General features: G+C 36.4%; 1 protein-coding gene across 10 annotated transcripts; it reads left to right on the top strand.

The window, feature by feature from the left end:
* On the top strand, positions 413–6,231 carry LOC109845028 (uncharacterized protein F23B12.7-like). Of its 10 annotated transcripts, none has more exons than XR_002248199.1 (8): positions 413–674; positions 766–814; positions 2,499–3,250; positions 3,350–4,532; positions 4,614–4,698; positions 4,913–5,208; positions 5,326–5,453; positions 5,549–6,231. XR_002248199.1 is itself a non-coding variant. In XM_020414219.1 (6 exons), exons 3-6 carry the CDS (start codon positions 4,669–4,671, stop codon positions 5,587–5,589), a joined length of 495 nt encoding a protein of 164 aa, XP_020269808.1. In that variant the 5' UTR covers positions 413–814; positions 3,767–4,532; positions 4,614–4,668; the 3' UTR covers positions 5,590–6,231. The 10 variants fall into 10 exon arrangements, 2 of the variants coding, with proteins under 2 accessions (XP_020269808.1, XP_020269807.1); XR_002248198.1 differs by having other exon boundaries at positions 413–814; positions 3,350–3,608; positions 3,767–4,532; XR_002248200.1 differs by having other exon boundaries at positions 413–814; positions 3,350–4,364; positions 4,445–4,532.

Genomic DNA, 16,818 nt, shown 5'->3' with positions numbered 1-16,818 from the left:
ACTCCTCTGTAAACTTTCTAAATCCATTTCATAATACTTTCAACCAAAAATCCTCTTTCTTAAAAAAAAAAAAATCAAATTCACTTGAGTTCTTCCCTAATGGTCATAAAAACACCGTAACTCAAAATTTCTCATTTAAGGAATCTACAATCTTCTCCTCCATTGTTTGAAACATTAAAGGAGATGATTTTTACATCTTTTATTAAGAAGAGGGGGTAATGTGATAATTAACAGTGTTTGTCTTGTAGTCAACCCGATCATGATTTTGTTTTTTCATTACCAAACAAACGTAGGGTTGATTTCGCAAGACTCGGTAGGCTTGGAGGGACTAATACCAAAAAACCCTACAATCAATTAATTTATTTACCTTTACCTTTCTTAGTACCATGAATTCCTATTTTTGGGCGTCTACATCCAGACGATAGAAGAACAAAAAGTAAAATTTCCCCTATTTTTGGGTTAGATCTGAAACGCGAACGAAAACCCTAACTCTAGTCGCCGCCGCGGCCGCCTCTTTCAATTGTAGGCGGCTGTCTCGCGATAGAGAGGGAAATTCGTCAAGATTCAGATATAGGGCTCACCGGCGACGACGTACGACGACGATGAAGACGAGGATACGAGTACCGGGATCTCAGGATCTTACACTGGATTGGGAGGTGTTGGAAAAATATCAGGTGAGAATTTTTGATGATTTTCTTCCGTCACTTTCCTTCTGATACGAAAAAGTTACCGCATAAAAGCTAGCCATTTTAAAAAAATTAACAGATGCTCTTATGCTTGAAAATCCTTCTCCGGCTCCCCCTCATCCCAGTCGGTAAGTGTAATAAATTCTTTTTGAACATTTTATGCCTGCTTTTATGTTTAATACGCTCTGAAAGTAGGGCCCGGAAAGAAGGTAATTAAAAGATCTCCTTATGTTCTCTTTAAAGGCGAACCAAGTCCCCGGATGGATTCTATTTCTTTTTACTGGCGTAATGAGCATAGTATTAACTTAATACATGTCATTTGTTATTTTGAGACTGTGTTTGACGAGCATAGTATTAACTTAATACATGTCATTTGTTATTTTGAGACTGTGTTTGACGATGCACCCATGAACAAGGATTTCTTTCCGTTCCTTTTACTACATTTGTTATTTTGAGACTGTGTTTGACGATGCACCCATGAACAAGGATTTCTTTCCGTTCCTTTTACTATATATGTAGTTACACGCTCCCGAGCATAGTTATGCTCAGTTTGTTATAAAGCTAATGGATAGCAATATGAGCAAATAGAATAGAGTGAAGATAATGAGCACTCAATCCTTCAATTCTTTTTTTTATTCACTTACAAATACAATCTCATGCCATCTACTTATAGGCATGTGAAAGGGAGATATTACATACATCATATTTATGAGAATTTATTTGGGAATGTTAATAGACATCTACAATTAGTACTACTATAACTCCTTGGAATACCAATGGACATCAATAATAATAAGGGTTTTTTTATTTCTAGCTCTATTTGTTTACTTCACTTTATCTATAAACCCAATGACTATTTGTTGTATCTCTACACCCAATTTTTTTTTGTATTTATCTTTAAACTTTATCTATAAACCCAATGACTATTTGTTGTATCTCTACACCCAATTTTTTTTTGTATTTATCTTTAAACCCAACTTTCAAATTACAGTAGGCTGAACAGTATCTCTACACCCAATTTTTTTTTGTATTTATCTTTAAACCCAACTTTCAAATTACAGTAGGCTGAACATATGTATTTATACAGAAACATAGTAAAATTCCCAAAATATCTTTTCAATAGCCCCATATAAAACTCAGTTCCTCTCTCTCTCTCTCTCTCCTCGTTTTCCCCATTTCATCTCTCAGCCCTAATTGAAAAACCTGCGTCCCCCTTCCTGTCATCGCCGTCGTCGTCGTAAGCTCGTCGTCGCAGTCCCCGTGGCCCGTCGCCGTAGCAGTGACCACGCCGTGAGCTCGCCGTCGCCTTGATCTCGCCGTCGTCGTCGCCCATCGCTGTCGCAGTGACCACGCCGTCACCTTGATCTCGATGAGAGTGCTCTGATTGCTATCAGTCTCTGTGCATTGTGAACCCGAGTTAAGTAAGTATAAGATTGCAATAGTGTGCCCTCAATTTTAATTTAAAAATTCACTTACTCATACAGTCAAGTAAATTCACACCCAATGAAACCATAGCCCCCAACGAGGGAGGAAACATCACAACTACAACGTATTTGTTGTATTCATAAACCTAATTATCTTTTTGTATTTGTCTTTGAGCCCAACTTACAAAATACAATAGGAAAAACATATGTATTTGTACACCCACACGGTTAAAACCCAAAACACCACACGGTTAAAACCCCAAAACACCCCTCTCTCTCCCCACTTAACCAGTTTTCTCTCTCACTCTCTTTCATGTTCTTCCCCATTTTCAAAAAAGTATAATATTGATATGATACTAACGTTGGCTTAATTTTTTTTTGGTTGCAGAAAAGCACACACCATGGATGTGGTTAGAATTCCATCAAATATTGGCTACTTCCGGGACCTCCTCCAAAATCGTATTTCTTCTACATTGTTAGAGGATCATCGGACATCTCTTCGAGATACACCTTTCGATGAGTATTTGGATGTTCCTAATATTCCAATTCAACATGTTCTAGTGGATTGCTTGCTGGAAGTCTTTGATGTGAAAAAAATAGCTTCAAAATTGGAGGAAAATGGACCTCTTTTAGTGTTCAAGATGTTGCGAGAATTACGGGTCTCCCGATAGGAGGATCTATTGTAGATACGAGGTTCCATAGAAGCGATCGCGAGACAATCTACAAGCTCGTGCTATCATTTAGGTCGAAGGCAGAAATTGTGGAGGATAGGAAGTGTAGGACTAGGAGAGGAAAGAAGAAAACTAACGAGGGAAAGAAGAAGATTGTGTGTGTGCTAGAAGGGGTAGGATGGGTGAACTTATTGAGGAGATGGCTGAGCGTAGAGATCCTCTTGTGCCACAGATGCTCGTGGTTTTCATCATAGGCTTTATATTATGTCCTCAAGCTAATATGGGTTGCCCTTTGTTTGCCTTTAGATATGCTGAGAAATTGGATACTCTTAATGAGTACAATTGGGCAGAAGCAGTGTTTAATGTGTTAAGGACTGAGATGGTTAAAGCTAAAAAGACCATCACTAAGAGGTCTGAGGGAAATCGATGTAGAGGTGGTTATATGGGGGGCTTTGCATCGGTTTTGGTGGTAAGTTAACCTTTTCTATATTTATGTCATTTTTCATTTTATATATTTAGTTCATTTAGTCATATTTGTTGTTGTACTAAAATTATCATCTTTTCACAGATATGGTTTTATGAGCTTGTGGGAAAGTTAAGCCTTCGCGTAGGAGCTAAATCCCTACCACCTATCCTAAGCTTCTATAAGTGTCCAAAACCTTTACGGAGGAATGCGTTGCAGAATTTAGTTAGAGACCCGGATAATTTTAGCCAATATCATAAGGGCTCGAGGTCTCTAAAATTTCAAAAGAGGATTGCTGAAGCTGTCACTTCCACTAAAGAAGCTGCTTCTTCAAAATTCAAGGGAAATGTATAATGGTTTATTTGTATGTAATGTTACTTTTCCTATTATTATGTGGGTTCAAATAGTAATTTAATGTGTTTTTTTGCTAAAATGGAACTTATTATTCGATGTTGGTGAATTATATATGCTTTCGTTGGTTTGATTCATGAATGTAACTGTACTTGGGTTGTTCACATGTAGGTAATCACTGAAGCTGATTTGGATCAGCTCATCCATGAAAAAAAAGTTGAATTAAACCTTCTCTTGAAGATGAAGAGGGAAATATTCGGTGGAAGGCAAGAGGATGTCGATAGTGATAGCGGAGATGAGGATGACGTGGATGATGAAGATGATAGTGATGGAGGCGATGAGGATGGCAGGAATGAGGAGGATGATAGAGATGTAGGCGAAGGTGAAGGTGAAAGTGATGATGGAGTAGGAGATGAGGGTGGTGGTGGTGATGTGGATGAGGATGATGGAGATGTAGATAGAATGAATGTAGATAAAGATGATGGTGGAGATGGTGCTAATGACGATGTAGACATGGATTCAATTGAAGTGGATGATGACGCATTTCTGCTTAGCCCGCGCGATATTGCGGTGATTGAAGACAAGCGTAAAACCCCTTCCGTTAAACGAACGGTTCTATCGAGATCGCGGCTCGTCAGACCATCTACACGTTCTCCCTTTGTCCCGCTTTGTAATTGAAAAGGTGTACCAAAATATCCGGGAAGGAAGGAAGTAAGGGATGATGAACGAGACTACTCGATAACTTTTGGAAGGACAAAAAAATGACAATGTAAGGAATATCGAAAGACCTATTTTATGACTTTTATTGTGTTTTCATTGACACATTTAGTAAGTTTTTTTCATATATAGGGAGACGTTAGTGTGGTCATCAAGTGATGCTTTGGTAACTCGTAAGGATGCATTGGAATTATTTAAAGGAGAAGCAATTAGTTGAGACGTAAGTTCCCTTTTTTCCCTTATGTTTCACACAATGCACGTGTAGCATATAATCTTTAATTTTTTATTATGTGCATTTCAGGTTATAGTCTCCTATGTTGTGCTTCTAAATATGTTGATGGAGATGCGTCCAAATTATGCAAAGGACATATACATTGAGGGTTACTGTAAGTGGATTCTCGATTGGAGATTAAAAGTATTATTCATATATTATCTTCGATACTAAAAATAATTCTCTCTTTGGTTTTTTGTAGATATGCATCTATATTATCTTCGATACTAAAAATAATTCTCTCTTTGGTTTTTTGTAGATATGCATCAACGAAAATAATCCGTCAAGTGTCGAACGCATGTTTAAGTTCTCTCTTTGGTTTTTTGTAGATATGCATCAACGAAAATAATCCGTCAAGTGTCGAACGCATGTTTAAGGCAATAACTAGTACACGTTTCCTTGCACTTGATAAGATTATTTTCCCACTTCTAACTTCATTTCATTGGCATATGTTGGTGTTATCTATAAAAGATAGAAGGTTTCATCATTACTCTTTTCAACACGGATATATGTCTGATGCCATTGATTTTAGAGTGAAGCTTATGACATCCATCCCTGATGAGTGGAATATGGATATTAGCTCTTGTCATGAGGTAGAAAGTGTTGATGTACCTCAACAACGTGGGTGAGTGTATTCAACCTATTCCTATGCTGTTTTGTTGTATTTGTCGATACATAGAATTTATATAGTGCGGTTCCATGAAATTTTTTATAGTTGTACTTCCTATTTTTGTACTTGCAGTAGCCTAGATTGCGGGGTGTTCTTGATGTTATATATGTTTAGCCTCGTATCCGGTCAAGCAATTTCAATAGATCAAAAGGATTGTGCAAGACATAGAGCTCATATCGTAGCTCTATTTCTATCTGAAGGTATATTTTTCATAATTGTAATATGTTTAATGTATGCGGTTATACTTTTACATTCCGTCTACTATTCTTTTAATCCGTGTATCAGTTGATTTCAGGATATAAACAATCACCGCAAGCTCACTTCCCTGGATGCTAGATGCCATCTATCCTTTTTTTTCCTGTTGATTGTTGTAAATCATCAAATGGCATCTATACTTTTATATTTCGTCTACTATTCTTTGAAGGCCCTTGGGCAATTTCAATGTTGAATTTGGCCCTTCGAAGCTTACTGATCCTTCGAAGATTGGTGGGCTGTTGAATGGGTTGGAAACTATGAGGATGAATAACCTCTTTTGGCAGTCTTGATGGTGAATCTTTGGTGGTTTTTGCTTTGAAGAATCAGAGAGCAGGAAGCTTTGTAGGAATGAGCCATTATAGCAAACAAAAACAAAGCCTTTAACCCAAGTTTGCAACTATCTATTACATTCTTTATTATTCTTTGCATGTTGAGAGTTGTTTATATACATAAAATTGTTCCTAATGATGCTTGTTTAAGCCGTTGAGCCTCCGAGACGAGTAATCAGCCAGCTAGAAAAGGAAAAACAATAAAGAAGAGGGAAAACTGGATTTAAGTTAAAATTGTTCTGTAATATGTGTATCTGAAATATGTGTGAGTATGTTTTGTAACATTTCTCAGCTTTTGACTAAGTTTGTGCCTGTGAATGTATCTGAAATACGTGTGAGGATGTTTTGTAACATATATGTGAGGATGTTTTATAACATATCTCAATTTGTGCAATTAGTTGTGACTGTGAATGTATCTTAAATTGGTCATTGTTAAAATTTGTTACATATCTCAAATTGTGACTGTAAATGTAGTGGTGAGTTCGTAGCATATTTCAGCTTGTGACTGTGTTTGTGATTGAAAATGTAGCGTGTTAAGTGTAGAGGATGTTTTATAACATATGTATGTTTGTGATTGTAAGTGTAGCGGGTTATCCTGTAAGTGTAGCGTGTTACACTGTAAGTGTAGCGGGTTATCCTGTAAGTGTAGCGGGTTACACTGCAAGTAGAGCGGGTTATACTGTAAGTGTAGCGGGTTATTCTGTAAGTGTAGCGGGTTATCTTTTAAGTGTAGCGCATAAAACTACAAGTGTAGTGGATTATCCTGTAAGTGTAGCGTGTTACATTACAAGTGTAGCGGGTTACACTGTAAGTGTAGTAGGTTATTCTGTAAGTGTAGCGGGTAAAACTACAAGTATAGCGGGTTATCCTGTAAGTGTAGCGTGTTACACTACAAGTGTAGCGGGTTGCACTGCAAGTGTAGCGGGTTATCCTGTAAATGTAGCGGGTTAGCCTGTAAGTGTAGTGAGTTGTATTGCAAGTGTAGCGGGTTTATCCTGTAAGTGTAGCGGGTTATCCTGCAAGTGTAGCGGGTTACACTACAAGTGTAGCGGGTTACACTGTAAGTGTAGCGAGTTATCTTGTAGTGTAAGTGTAGAGGGTTACATTACAAGTGTAGCGGATTATCCTGTAAGTGTAGCGGGTTATACTGTAAGTGTAGCGGGTTACACTACAAGCGTAGCGGGTTACACTGCAAGTGTAGCGGTTATCTGTAAGTGTAGCGGGTTATACTGCAAGTGGAGCGAGTTATCCTATGTGTAGCGGGTAGCGGGTCACATTACAAGTGTAGCTAGTTAGCCTGTAAGTGTAGCGGGTTAGTCTGTAATATAAGTGTAGAGTGTTACACTGTAAGTGTAACGGGTTATCCTGTAAGTGTAGCGGGTTACACTGTAAATGTAGCGGGTTATACTGCAAGTGTAGCGGGTTATCATGTAAGTGTAGCGTGTTATCATGTAAGTGTAGCGTGTTATGCTGAAAGTGTATAGTGATAGAATGAAAGCGTAGAGGGATAGACTTATGACAAACCAAACCACAAACATATATCTTGCATCCAAAATTAAGATAAAAACATGCCTTCTATTGATCCAAAAGTATCACATAACTCTCGATCATAGAAACACATATCAAACACATAACAAACACATAGCAAATTATGCTAAAAACATGTCTTACATTGATTCAAAAGTATGCCACTTTCACAAAACTATAACACAAAAGTCATGCATATTTACAATATATGTAGTCTGTTCTACGGTTGTGACCATACTGTTGATATCTACTATATTTTAACTCTTTATGGGGATTCAATCCTGGAGGAATGCGCTTTATTCTTGGTCTTCCATGAAGAATTGATGTTGTCGGCGGTCGAATCACCATATTTTCATCATCTACATGTGGTTTGTCATCGTAAGGAATTGGGTATATAGGAAAGGAGTAGCATTTGCGGTATGTTTCCACACTAAAGTAGTGAGAAATATATGAGTAAAGTATGCCGTTATTTTGTCGAATTACCGTAGCCGCATGTTTGAAAGGTAGCCCGACAACTTGCCATTCACGACAAGTGCATGTACGCTCATTCAAATCTATTTCAACGGTGGGGAAATCATAGACCTCATACCTTCCCGTAGTAGAAGGAATAACAGAAAGACAACGTGATTGCTCATTGATTTGAATGATGTGCTCTTCCACAGTAGGAACAAATGTTGTGGTCCACTTGTGGGATGCCTCCCGCCTTTCAAAACTCATAGGAACAAATGTTGTGGTCCACTTGTGGGATGCCTCCCGCCTTTCAAAACTCATCCTCATCATTTTCTTACGAATATTATCAAGTGTTTGGGTAATTGGGAGCTTCTTTGATCCAAGCATTGAATGACTCCGCTAGGTTTGATGTCAACCATCCATATCTACATGCATGTCAATAAATGGTAAGTAGAGATGTACATATAACTAAATGATTTGCATTTAAAATTGTAAGTAAACTTTCATATTAACCTCTTCCCAGGAAAATAGCTATTAGCCCAATTTTCTGGATTGTAAGTAAACTTTCATATTAACCTCTTCCCAGGAAAATAGCTATTAGCCCAATTTTCTGGACTCATCCACAACAATTCATTATAGGCGATCTCAGATTTGTTCCGTAGCTCATTGCACTCATTGTTATAGGAACGAGTAGTGTATGTATAAGAAGCCCTCTTCATAATTTGCACCATTCATCTCGTAAAGGTGGTACAATGCCTTTCTTTGACAAGTTATTCTTAAAATTAGCCAAAAGATGACGAATACAATAAGAGTGATGCGACCATGGAAAGTATTTCTTAACGGAATTCTGAAGCCCTTTGTCCCTATCGGAGATTAAAACCAGCTCATCATCTGGAGTACACGGATCTTCATCGTTGAAGAGAATGTCTCGAATGCATTCCAAAAACCATTCCCAATTACTCTCTTTTTCCGTCCCGCATATGCAAATTGCTACGGGAAACATTCCTCCATCTTCATTTAGAGCAGTTGCGGCAAGTAAGGTTCCTTTATACCTATAACCGGGATGGTAGCAATTATGAATGAAAGTATAATAAATTTATGAAGAATGGTACATTAATGCAAGTTTTGATTAGATTGAACTCTACATACATATCAACAAGATGAGTACCATCCAGAATAACATTGGCCTGCATCCCTCCATAAACGCCTTCCAACAAGCATAATAAGGTACGAAAACTCTTGTAAATCTTCCATCTTCATGCTCTAAGTGAATAATTGATCTCGGATTAGTTTCCATAACTTTATCTTTATACCATCGGAGTTGGTCATATGAATATTTAGTATCACCATAAAATTCACTTTGAGCTAGCTCTTTTCCCCACCAAATCCTATGATAAGGGATGTTCAATCCAAATTCCGTTTTAAGCTTCTTCTGGAAATCAGTTGGGCGATAAGTGGGTTGTTCCTTTAAGATGGATTTGAGATGATTAGCATTCCACTTGCGAGATGCCCGGCTATATCCTTCCTTTCCTATTCCTCCTCCCAAACAACTATGAGTACTACACATTTTTTTTACATAGAATCTGTCACTATCTCTACGGCGGGTGCAATGAACCATCCAGTCATAGTTTACGGTCCTACATTTTACTGTCACTCTTCTACGTTCATTTTTTACAAAAACAAATTAAATCCTCGTGCAATAGAGTAATTACTTAAACTCCACCGATAATGGTCAACATTATGAAATTCTTGACCAACACTTCTAATTGCATTGTGCCATGCAAGAGGAATCATACTAGAGCTCCCAACTTTCTGAGACATATTTTGTGAAGAAGAAGGATTTTGTGAATAAGATACATGTTCTTCACTAGAAGGGATGTACGGATTCCTGCATAGAAAATTGTACAAAAGTTTAAAGAAATTGAGAACTTTAGAATTGATGGTAAAAATATTAATGTATATCAAATGTGTAAATTACCTTATATGGACAGTATTACATTGTTGCCCAAATAATATCTCTCGATCCATCTCAGCATTCATGACAACTACATTCTCCTTGTAACTTCGATGTATATTGAACATTATTGATACATCATCATCATCACATACACGCACATACATTTCTTGTGTGTGGGGTACTTTGTAAGTCAACTGCATCATGCTTGCATTACAAGCAATTGGACTTTGCACCGTAAACGCCAAATCATTGTAACTCCCGTTGATATTTAATTTTAAAAAGTGATTATTTCCTCTAAAATCCGTCAATGCACAATACAATTCTTCATCCATCTATGTTTGTCATCAAAAATAAAACAAATTTAAGGAAAATTTCATCAAAGATAGACAACTAAAATCAAATTATGTGAAATTAATCAAAGATTATGTGAATTAATGAGTGATCGGATAAAATCAAATTTAACTAAAATTTCATCAAATATAACAAATTGAACTAATTTTTATGAATTCATGATTAATAATGAGAAATTAATGTGAACTAATCATGTCAAATAATTAACGTGAAATTATGTGAAATTAATGAGTGGTTGAATAGTAACAAATGTAACTAACATTTTTATCAAATATAACAAATTTAACTAATTTTTATGAATTCATGAATAACAATTTCAAATAATTTTTATTTGTTATACTGTCAAATATAACAAAATTAACTAATTTTCATGAATAGCAATGTCAAATAATTCATGAATAAGAGGATGAACGCTTTTCTTACCTCTCTCGTGCGGGATAGCAGAGAAACAAAGGAGCACTGGTTCCTCTCCCTCCCCCCCTCTCTCTCTCTCTCTCTCTCTCTCTCTAAATTTTTAATATTTTACATTTTTGAAGGGGCCCACTTAATAAATAACACATTAGTAAACTACAAAGGGTAGAGTTGGAATTAAAAAAAATTGAGGGGCCCACGCATACAAGTATTGTATTTTGTAAGTTGGGCTTAAAGATAAATACAAAAAGATATTTGGGTTTATGGATACAACAAATAGTGATTGGGTTTATAGGTAAAGATGAGTAAACATTTGGGGCTAGAAATAAAAAACCATAATAATAATATGATGTCCATTTATTCAACCAAGAATATGCCTTATTAAAACCTTACTAGGTAAACCCTATAGGAAAAACCCTAGTGAAGGAAAAAGAGTACATTATTCTTATCCATCATTTGAGCTAATACTTTGCTAGAAAGAAAAGAAAAAAATACAAAATTACTCCCCCTTTTGTCTACATCCCTATCCTGTAAGATCATCACCCGAGGTCCTTGAACTGTCGTAGTCCAATTTTGTAGACTAGTTCCTCGAATCTCTTTGTAGGCGGTGCCTTCGTGAATAAGTCGGCGAGATTATCACTAGATCGAACTTGTTGAATATCAATAGCACCATTCTCTTGAAGATCATGAGTAAAGAAGAACTTTAGAGATGTGTGTTTTGTTCTATCACCTTTGATATATCCCGTCTTCAATTGAGCTATACATGCTGTATTATCCTTATACAAAATTGTTGGTACCTCCATTTGAGAGGACAACCCACATGTCTTCTGAATGTGTTGGATTATTGATATGAGCCAGACACACTCTCAGCTTGCTTCATGAATTGCCAGAATTTCTGCATGATTAGATGATGTAGCCGAAATTGTTTGCTTGGTAGAACACCAAGATATAACAGTACCACCATATATGAAGACATAACCTGTTTGTGACCGTCCATTATGAGGATCAGACAAATAACATGCATCTGCATATCCTACCAACTCTGATTTGGACAAATGAGAATAGTATAAACCCATATCCATTGTACCTCTAAGATATCGAAATATATGTTTAACCCTTGTCCAATGTCTTCTTGTAGGTGACAAACTATATCTTGCTAATAAATTCACGACAAATGATATATCAGGTCAAGTGTGACTAGCAAGATATATTAGTGCACCTATTACGCTCAGATATGGTACTTCAGGACCAAGCAGTTCTTCGTCATTTTCCTTAGGTCGGAAAAGATCTTTATTAATTTCAAGTGATCTCACGACCATCGGAGTACTTAGTGGGTGTGACTTATCCATGTAAAAATTTTAAATATCTTTGATATATAAGTAGATTGGTGTATAAAAATCTCATTATTAAGGTGTTCAATCTGCAAGTTGAGGGGAAATTTTGTTCTGCCAAGATCTTTCATTTCAAATTTCAGTTTTATGCAATTTGCAGCCTTTTGAAGCTCTTCAAGAGTTCCAATGATGTTTAAATCATCAACGTACACTGCAATAATCACAAATTAGAGTTCCAATGATGTTTAAATCATCAACGTACACTGCAATAATCACAAATTGTGATTTAGATCTCTTTATAAAAACACAAGGGCAAATAGGATCGCAATAATCACAAATTGTGATTTAGATCTCTTTATAAAAACACAAGGGCAAATAGGATCATTATTATAACATTGTTTCAACAAGTACTCAGTTAAGCGGTTGTACCACGTACGTCCTGCTTGCTTTAAACCATAGAGAGACCTCTGCAGTTTTATCGAATAAAACTCTCTCGGATTAGGGTTATACTTTTTAGGACACTGTAATCCTTCCAGGATTTTCATATAAATGTCATTATCAAGTGAGCCATACAGATAAACTGTGATTACATCCATGAGACGCATTTCAAGTTTTTCACAAACTGCCAAATTAATTAAATATCGAAAAGTTGTTGCATCCACCACAAGAAAATACTTCTCTTCATAATCAATACCGGGTCTTTGTGAGAATCCTTGGGCAACTAATCGTGCTTTATATCTAACAACTTCATTATTCTCGTTCCGTTTTCGCAACGAAAACCCATTTATATCCTACAGGTTTTATACCAGCAGGTGTCTGAACAGCAGGTCCAAAAACTTTACGCTTCGCTAGCGATTTTAATTCACAATCTTTAGCATCTTTCCATTTTGACCAATCTTCTCGATGTCTACACTCCTCCATAGACATTGGTTCAAGATCCACATTTTCATTTATAACATTTTGCGCAACATGATATGCAAAAATATCGTCAACGATTATTTCATTTCGGCTCCATCGTTCCCTAGTCATAATATAATTGATAAAGATCTCTTCATTTTCTTTAATTTCAGGTACATGATTCTCTTTCGGAACTAACTCATCTAGAGTCTCACTGGAGAATTTTTCTTGAGCAACATTTTCCTCAACTTGGTCATTTGTATGCTTTGCCCCTTTTCTTTTACGAGGATTTTTATCTTTGGAACCGACTGGTCTACCACACTTTATTTGTCCCTTTCTCATTAGCGGTGATAGGTTGTCCTTCAGGAACAACAATTCTGACAGGAGCATTTGCAGCTGGTATATGTGACTTAGTCACTCTTTTTAGGTTAGTAAACGCGTCTTGCAGTTGATTTGCTAATTTTTGTAAATGAATTATCTTTTGAACTTCTTGTTCACATTGTTTCGTGCGAGGATCATGGTGGGACAATGATAATTCATTCCAGCTAATTTCTTTTACTAGCTGCTTAGTTTCTCCCCCTAATGTTGTGAAAAGTATCTCATCAAAATGACAATCGGCAAAACGTGCCATAAATAAATCTCATGTAGACGGTTCAAGATATTTAATTGTAGATGGAGATTCATACCCAACATATATTCCTAACCTCCTTTGAGGTCCCATCTTCCTGCGTTGTGGTGCAGCAATTGGAACATAAACCGCACATTCAAAAATTCTTAGATGGGAAATATTTAGGTCCTAACCATAAACCAATCGTAATGGGGAGAATTCATGCTAACTTGTTGGCCTGATGCGAATAAGTGTTGTGCATGTAAGATAGCATGTCCCCATGCAGATATAGGAAGTTTTGCTCTCATAAGTAATGGTCTGGCAATTAATTGAATTTGTTTTATAGATGATTCTGCAAGGCTATTCTGAGTATGAACATGTGCTATAGGATGTTCAACGGTTATTCCAATAGTAGGTTTATGAGAAAATTGCTTGGAGGAACTAAATTTAATTGGGCTATGCATCCCCACCTCCCAACTAGAGTCAACCACTTGTAAGCACATTGACCCAAGTTGTCATGCTTTTACACCCCAAACCTAACATTGTATATGTACTATATAGTGTATTTGTTAGCATTGCCCATTTTACCCTTTGTACTCATTTTCGATTGGAGGTGTAGGCTGGAGAGGTTTTTTGTCTTATTGGCCAGCAAAGCAAGCCATCATCAAGTCGGAAGTCACTTCCGATTGGGGGTGTACGCTGGAAGGGTTTTATGGAGGGAAAATGGAAAATTGGAGGGAAAAATCTACTAAGTTCCTTCCAAAATAATGCATGCCTCATATCAATGTAATATATACTCTTCCCTCTTTAGATCTACTCCTAAGACCTTCCAAAATAATGCATGCCTCATATCAATGTAATATATACTCTTCCCTCTTTAGATCTACTCCTAAGACCTTCAACAACCTTCAACAACCATTTATATTCTTAACTTTTTCCTCTTAACTTCATCAACAACCAAAATGGAAGATTCTTTAATGTGTGTGATTTCATTTAACAGTAATGTAACCCTCATTAAAGTCAATTCGGCAAACAAGTTTAGCTGAATTGAAGATGCAAGCTGCAGAGAATTTTTGAGTACCGTACGAAAGTTTGTTGATAAGTTACTCTATCGAGAAGTTTCCCAATGTCTCGTTTGACCTTTCAAAAGATGAAGATATTCTCAACATGATAGATTATCATCGTTCAATGGGTTTAAATACAGTAACCATGACTGTTACTAAAGGAGATGAAGGACCCACCCATGCCATAGGGACAGAAATAGAGCTTAAGTAAGTATTCAAAAGTATATTTTCAGGTTCTGGATACACGTGACATATTACGTCATATATGTGACCTGAAGACATACAACGTGACATATTGACTTTATTTGTGACATATTAACTTTATTTGTGATATGTACGTCTTATATGTGACTTTACTGGTAAGTATCACACGTGACTTATATGTGACCTTTACATTCAACTTGCATTAATGTAAGCTCATAGTCATCAGAGCATATCGAGGAACCTTATGAGAGGATCCCAATTGAGGAATCATAGAGGATCCCAAATGACAACCCTCAAGGAGAGCATGTGTGGATGATGATCTACGTAGTAAGTGACTCGTCACGGATCTCAGCATGGTGGCACGAGGCAATTACTGGAAAAGGGCAGCAATTTGAAAGCGCAAAAGAAGTTAGAATGACTCTTATATACTACTCTATAGCTAAGAAGTTCACTTTTAAATATGTTAACAATGAGCCAAAACGTATTTGTGCTATTTGCATGTTCAGAAAAGAAACAAAATACCCGTGGTTGCTTTTCGCTTCACCATTGAGCCATGTGTCGACCTATACTATAAAAAAATTGTTCCTCAACATGCATGTGGACAACATAACAGCACACTTGGTCACTTTAGAGCATCAAGAATGTGAATTGCGAGTATGCTACAATCATTTATGAAGAGGTGTCCATATATTACCCCAACTAACATTGGAAAGGAATTGCACTCTTAATATGGATTAAGAGTTAATTATTCTAAAGCTTGGTGTGCTAAGGAGACATCAAAAGACCAAATATTTGGTTGCGCATGTCATTCATATGATTTACTATCATGGTTAGTCCAACCGAATTGTTGATGTCTCATTTAGAACGTATATGTGATAATCATATTTTATTACAATTTTATACTGTCATTATCTATTTTATATTAATAAATATACCACTAATAATTATTTTTATCTTTTAATTGCAGGTTAATGAAGAATAAATCTCAAACTCTCATCTCTCAACAAAAACCCATTGATTAAATGAAGAAATGAAGCAAAGAAGCACATTGAAAAATCAATTTCCAAATTATCCAAAAGCCCAGAATGAAGTCGTGTAGCCTGTAGAAGACGGAGAAAATCAAAAATCCAATATGAAAAGAAATCATATTCAAAATGGTTGGCCACAAAGAAACGACGATATCTCCTAATCCGGAAGGCGGAATTTAACATATAATATATGAAAATCGCCTATCTCGACGAGACGAAGCTATCCGTGAAATCAGAATTTGGAAATAGTGGGCATCGATGTGGGCATCGATGCTGGCATCGATACCTGCATCGATACCAAATTACTGTAGCGCGCGTCAATGGCTGATTTTGCTTGTCTTGGGGCTCAAGTTTGATCCAATGGCTCTCATTCACTGATGTTTACTATAAATAGGGGTAGAGAGTGAGGGGTTAGAGGTGTGAAAATTTTTGTAACTCCTTTTGGAGAGGAGGGCTACTCTTAATTGAGAAGGCCTTCCAAAATTGTAACTTTAGTGGCAATTAATAATAATAATTTTTTCACCACTTTAAATTTTTCTCTTCTTCTCTTTATTGGATGATGAAGATGAAGATGAAGATGAAGATGGAGAATTATTTGAAGGTTTGCATTTCTTTTCTTTTTCTCTTTTATTGCTTATTAGTTTAGATTTATTTCTATGCTTGTAGTTAGATTTTATTTTCTTGTTAAATAGCCAAGAGGCTAGAACCCTCTTGCCTTAGATTTATTTCATGCTTATAGAGTAGATTTATTTTCTTACATTTAATTCTGGCAATTTTATTTTGTAGTTTAGATTTTACAATTTATTTTGTAGTTAGATTTTAATTTCTTATACTATTCACCTTGAGGCTAGAACCCTCTTTTTTTCCTTCTCACCTTATTGATCACACTCCTTCTTTGTCACATCCACTCTCACTTAAATTTTGCGGCATCTATTTACACACCATTTTCACTCTCTCAATCTCTTCACAATCACATTCACTTATCACTCCTATTTGTCACGCACACAAAATAAGAACAAATTTTATATTTTCTCCTACAAAACACCTTCCTCGTGGGATCGATATCTTAAATACTATAACTTGACACGGTTGTACACTTGCAACCTTTTTGGTACATGTTTATGCCGCATCAATATGTTTCACAGTTAACCGTA

The sequence above is a fragment of the Asparagus officinalis genome, chromosome 6 (assembly GCF_001876935.1).
Source record: "Asparagus officinalis chromosome 6, Aspof.V1, whole genome shotgun sequence".
In the NCBI taxonomy this organism is placed as follows: Eukaryota; Viridiplantae; Streptophyta; class Magnoliopsida; order Asparagales; family Asparagaceae; genus Asparagus; species Asparagus officinalis.
The sequence above is the reverse complement of the archived record's forward strand: the minus strand, read 5'-3'. Positions and strand labels throughout refer to the sequence as shown.

Coding starts and splice junctions, on each gene's coding strand:
- LOC109845028 (XM_020414218.1), top strand. CDS start 603: ATGAAGACGAGGATACGAGTACCGGGATCTCAGGATCTTACACTGGAT. Junction 675..3,766: donor AGGTGTTGGAAAAATATCAG/GTGAGAATTTTT, acceptor GTTCACATGTAG/GTAATCACTGAAGCTGATTT.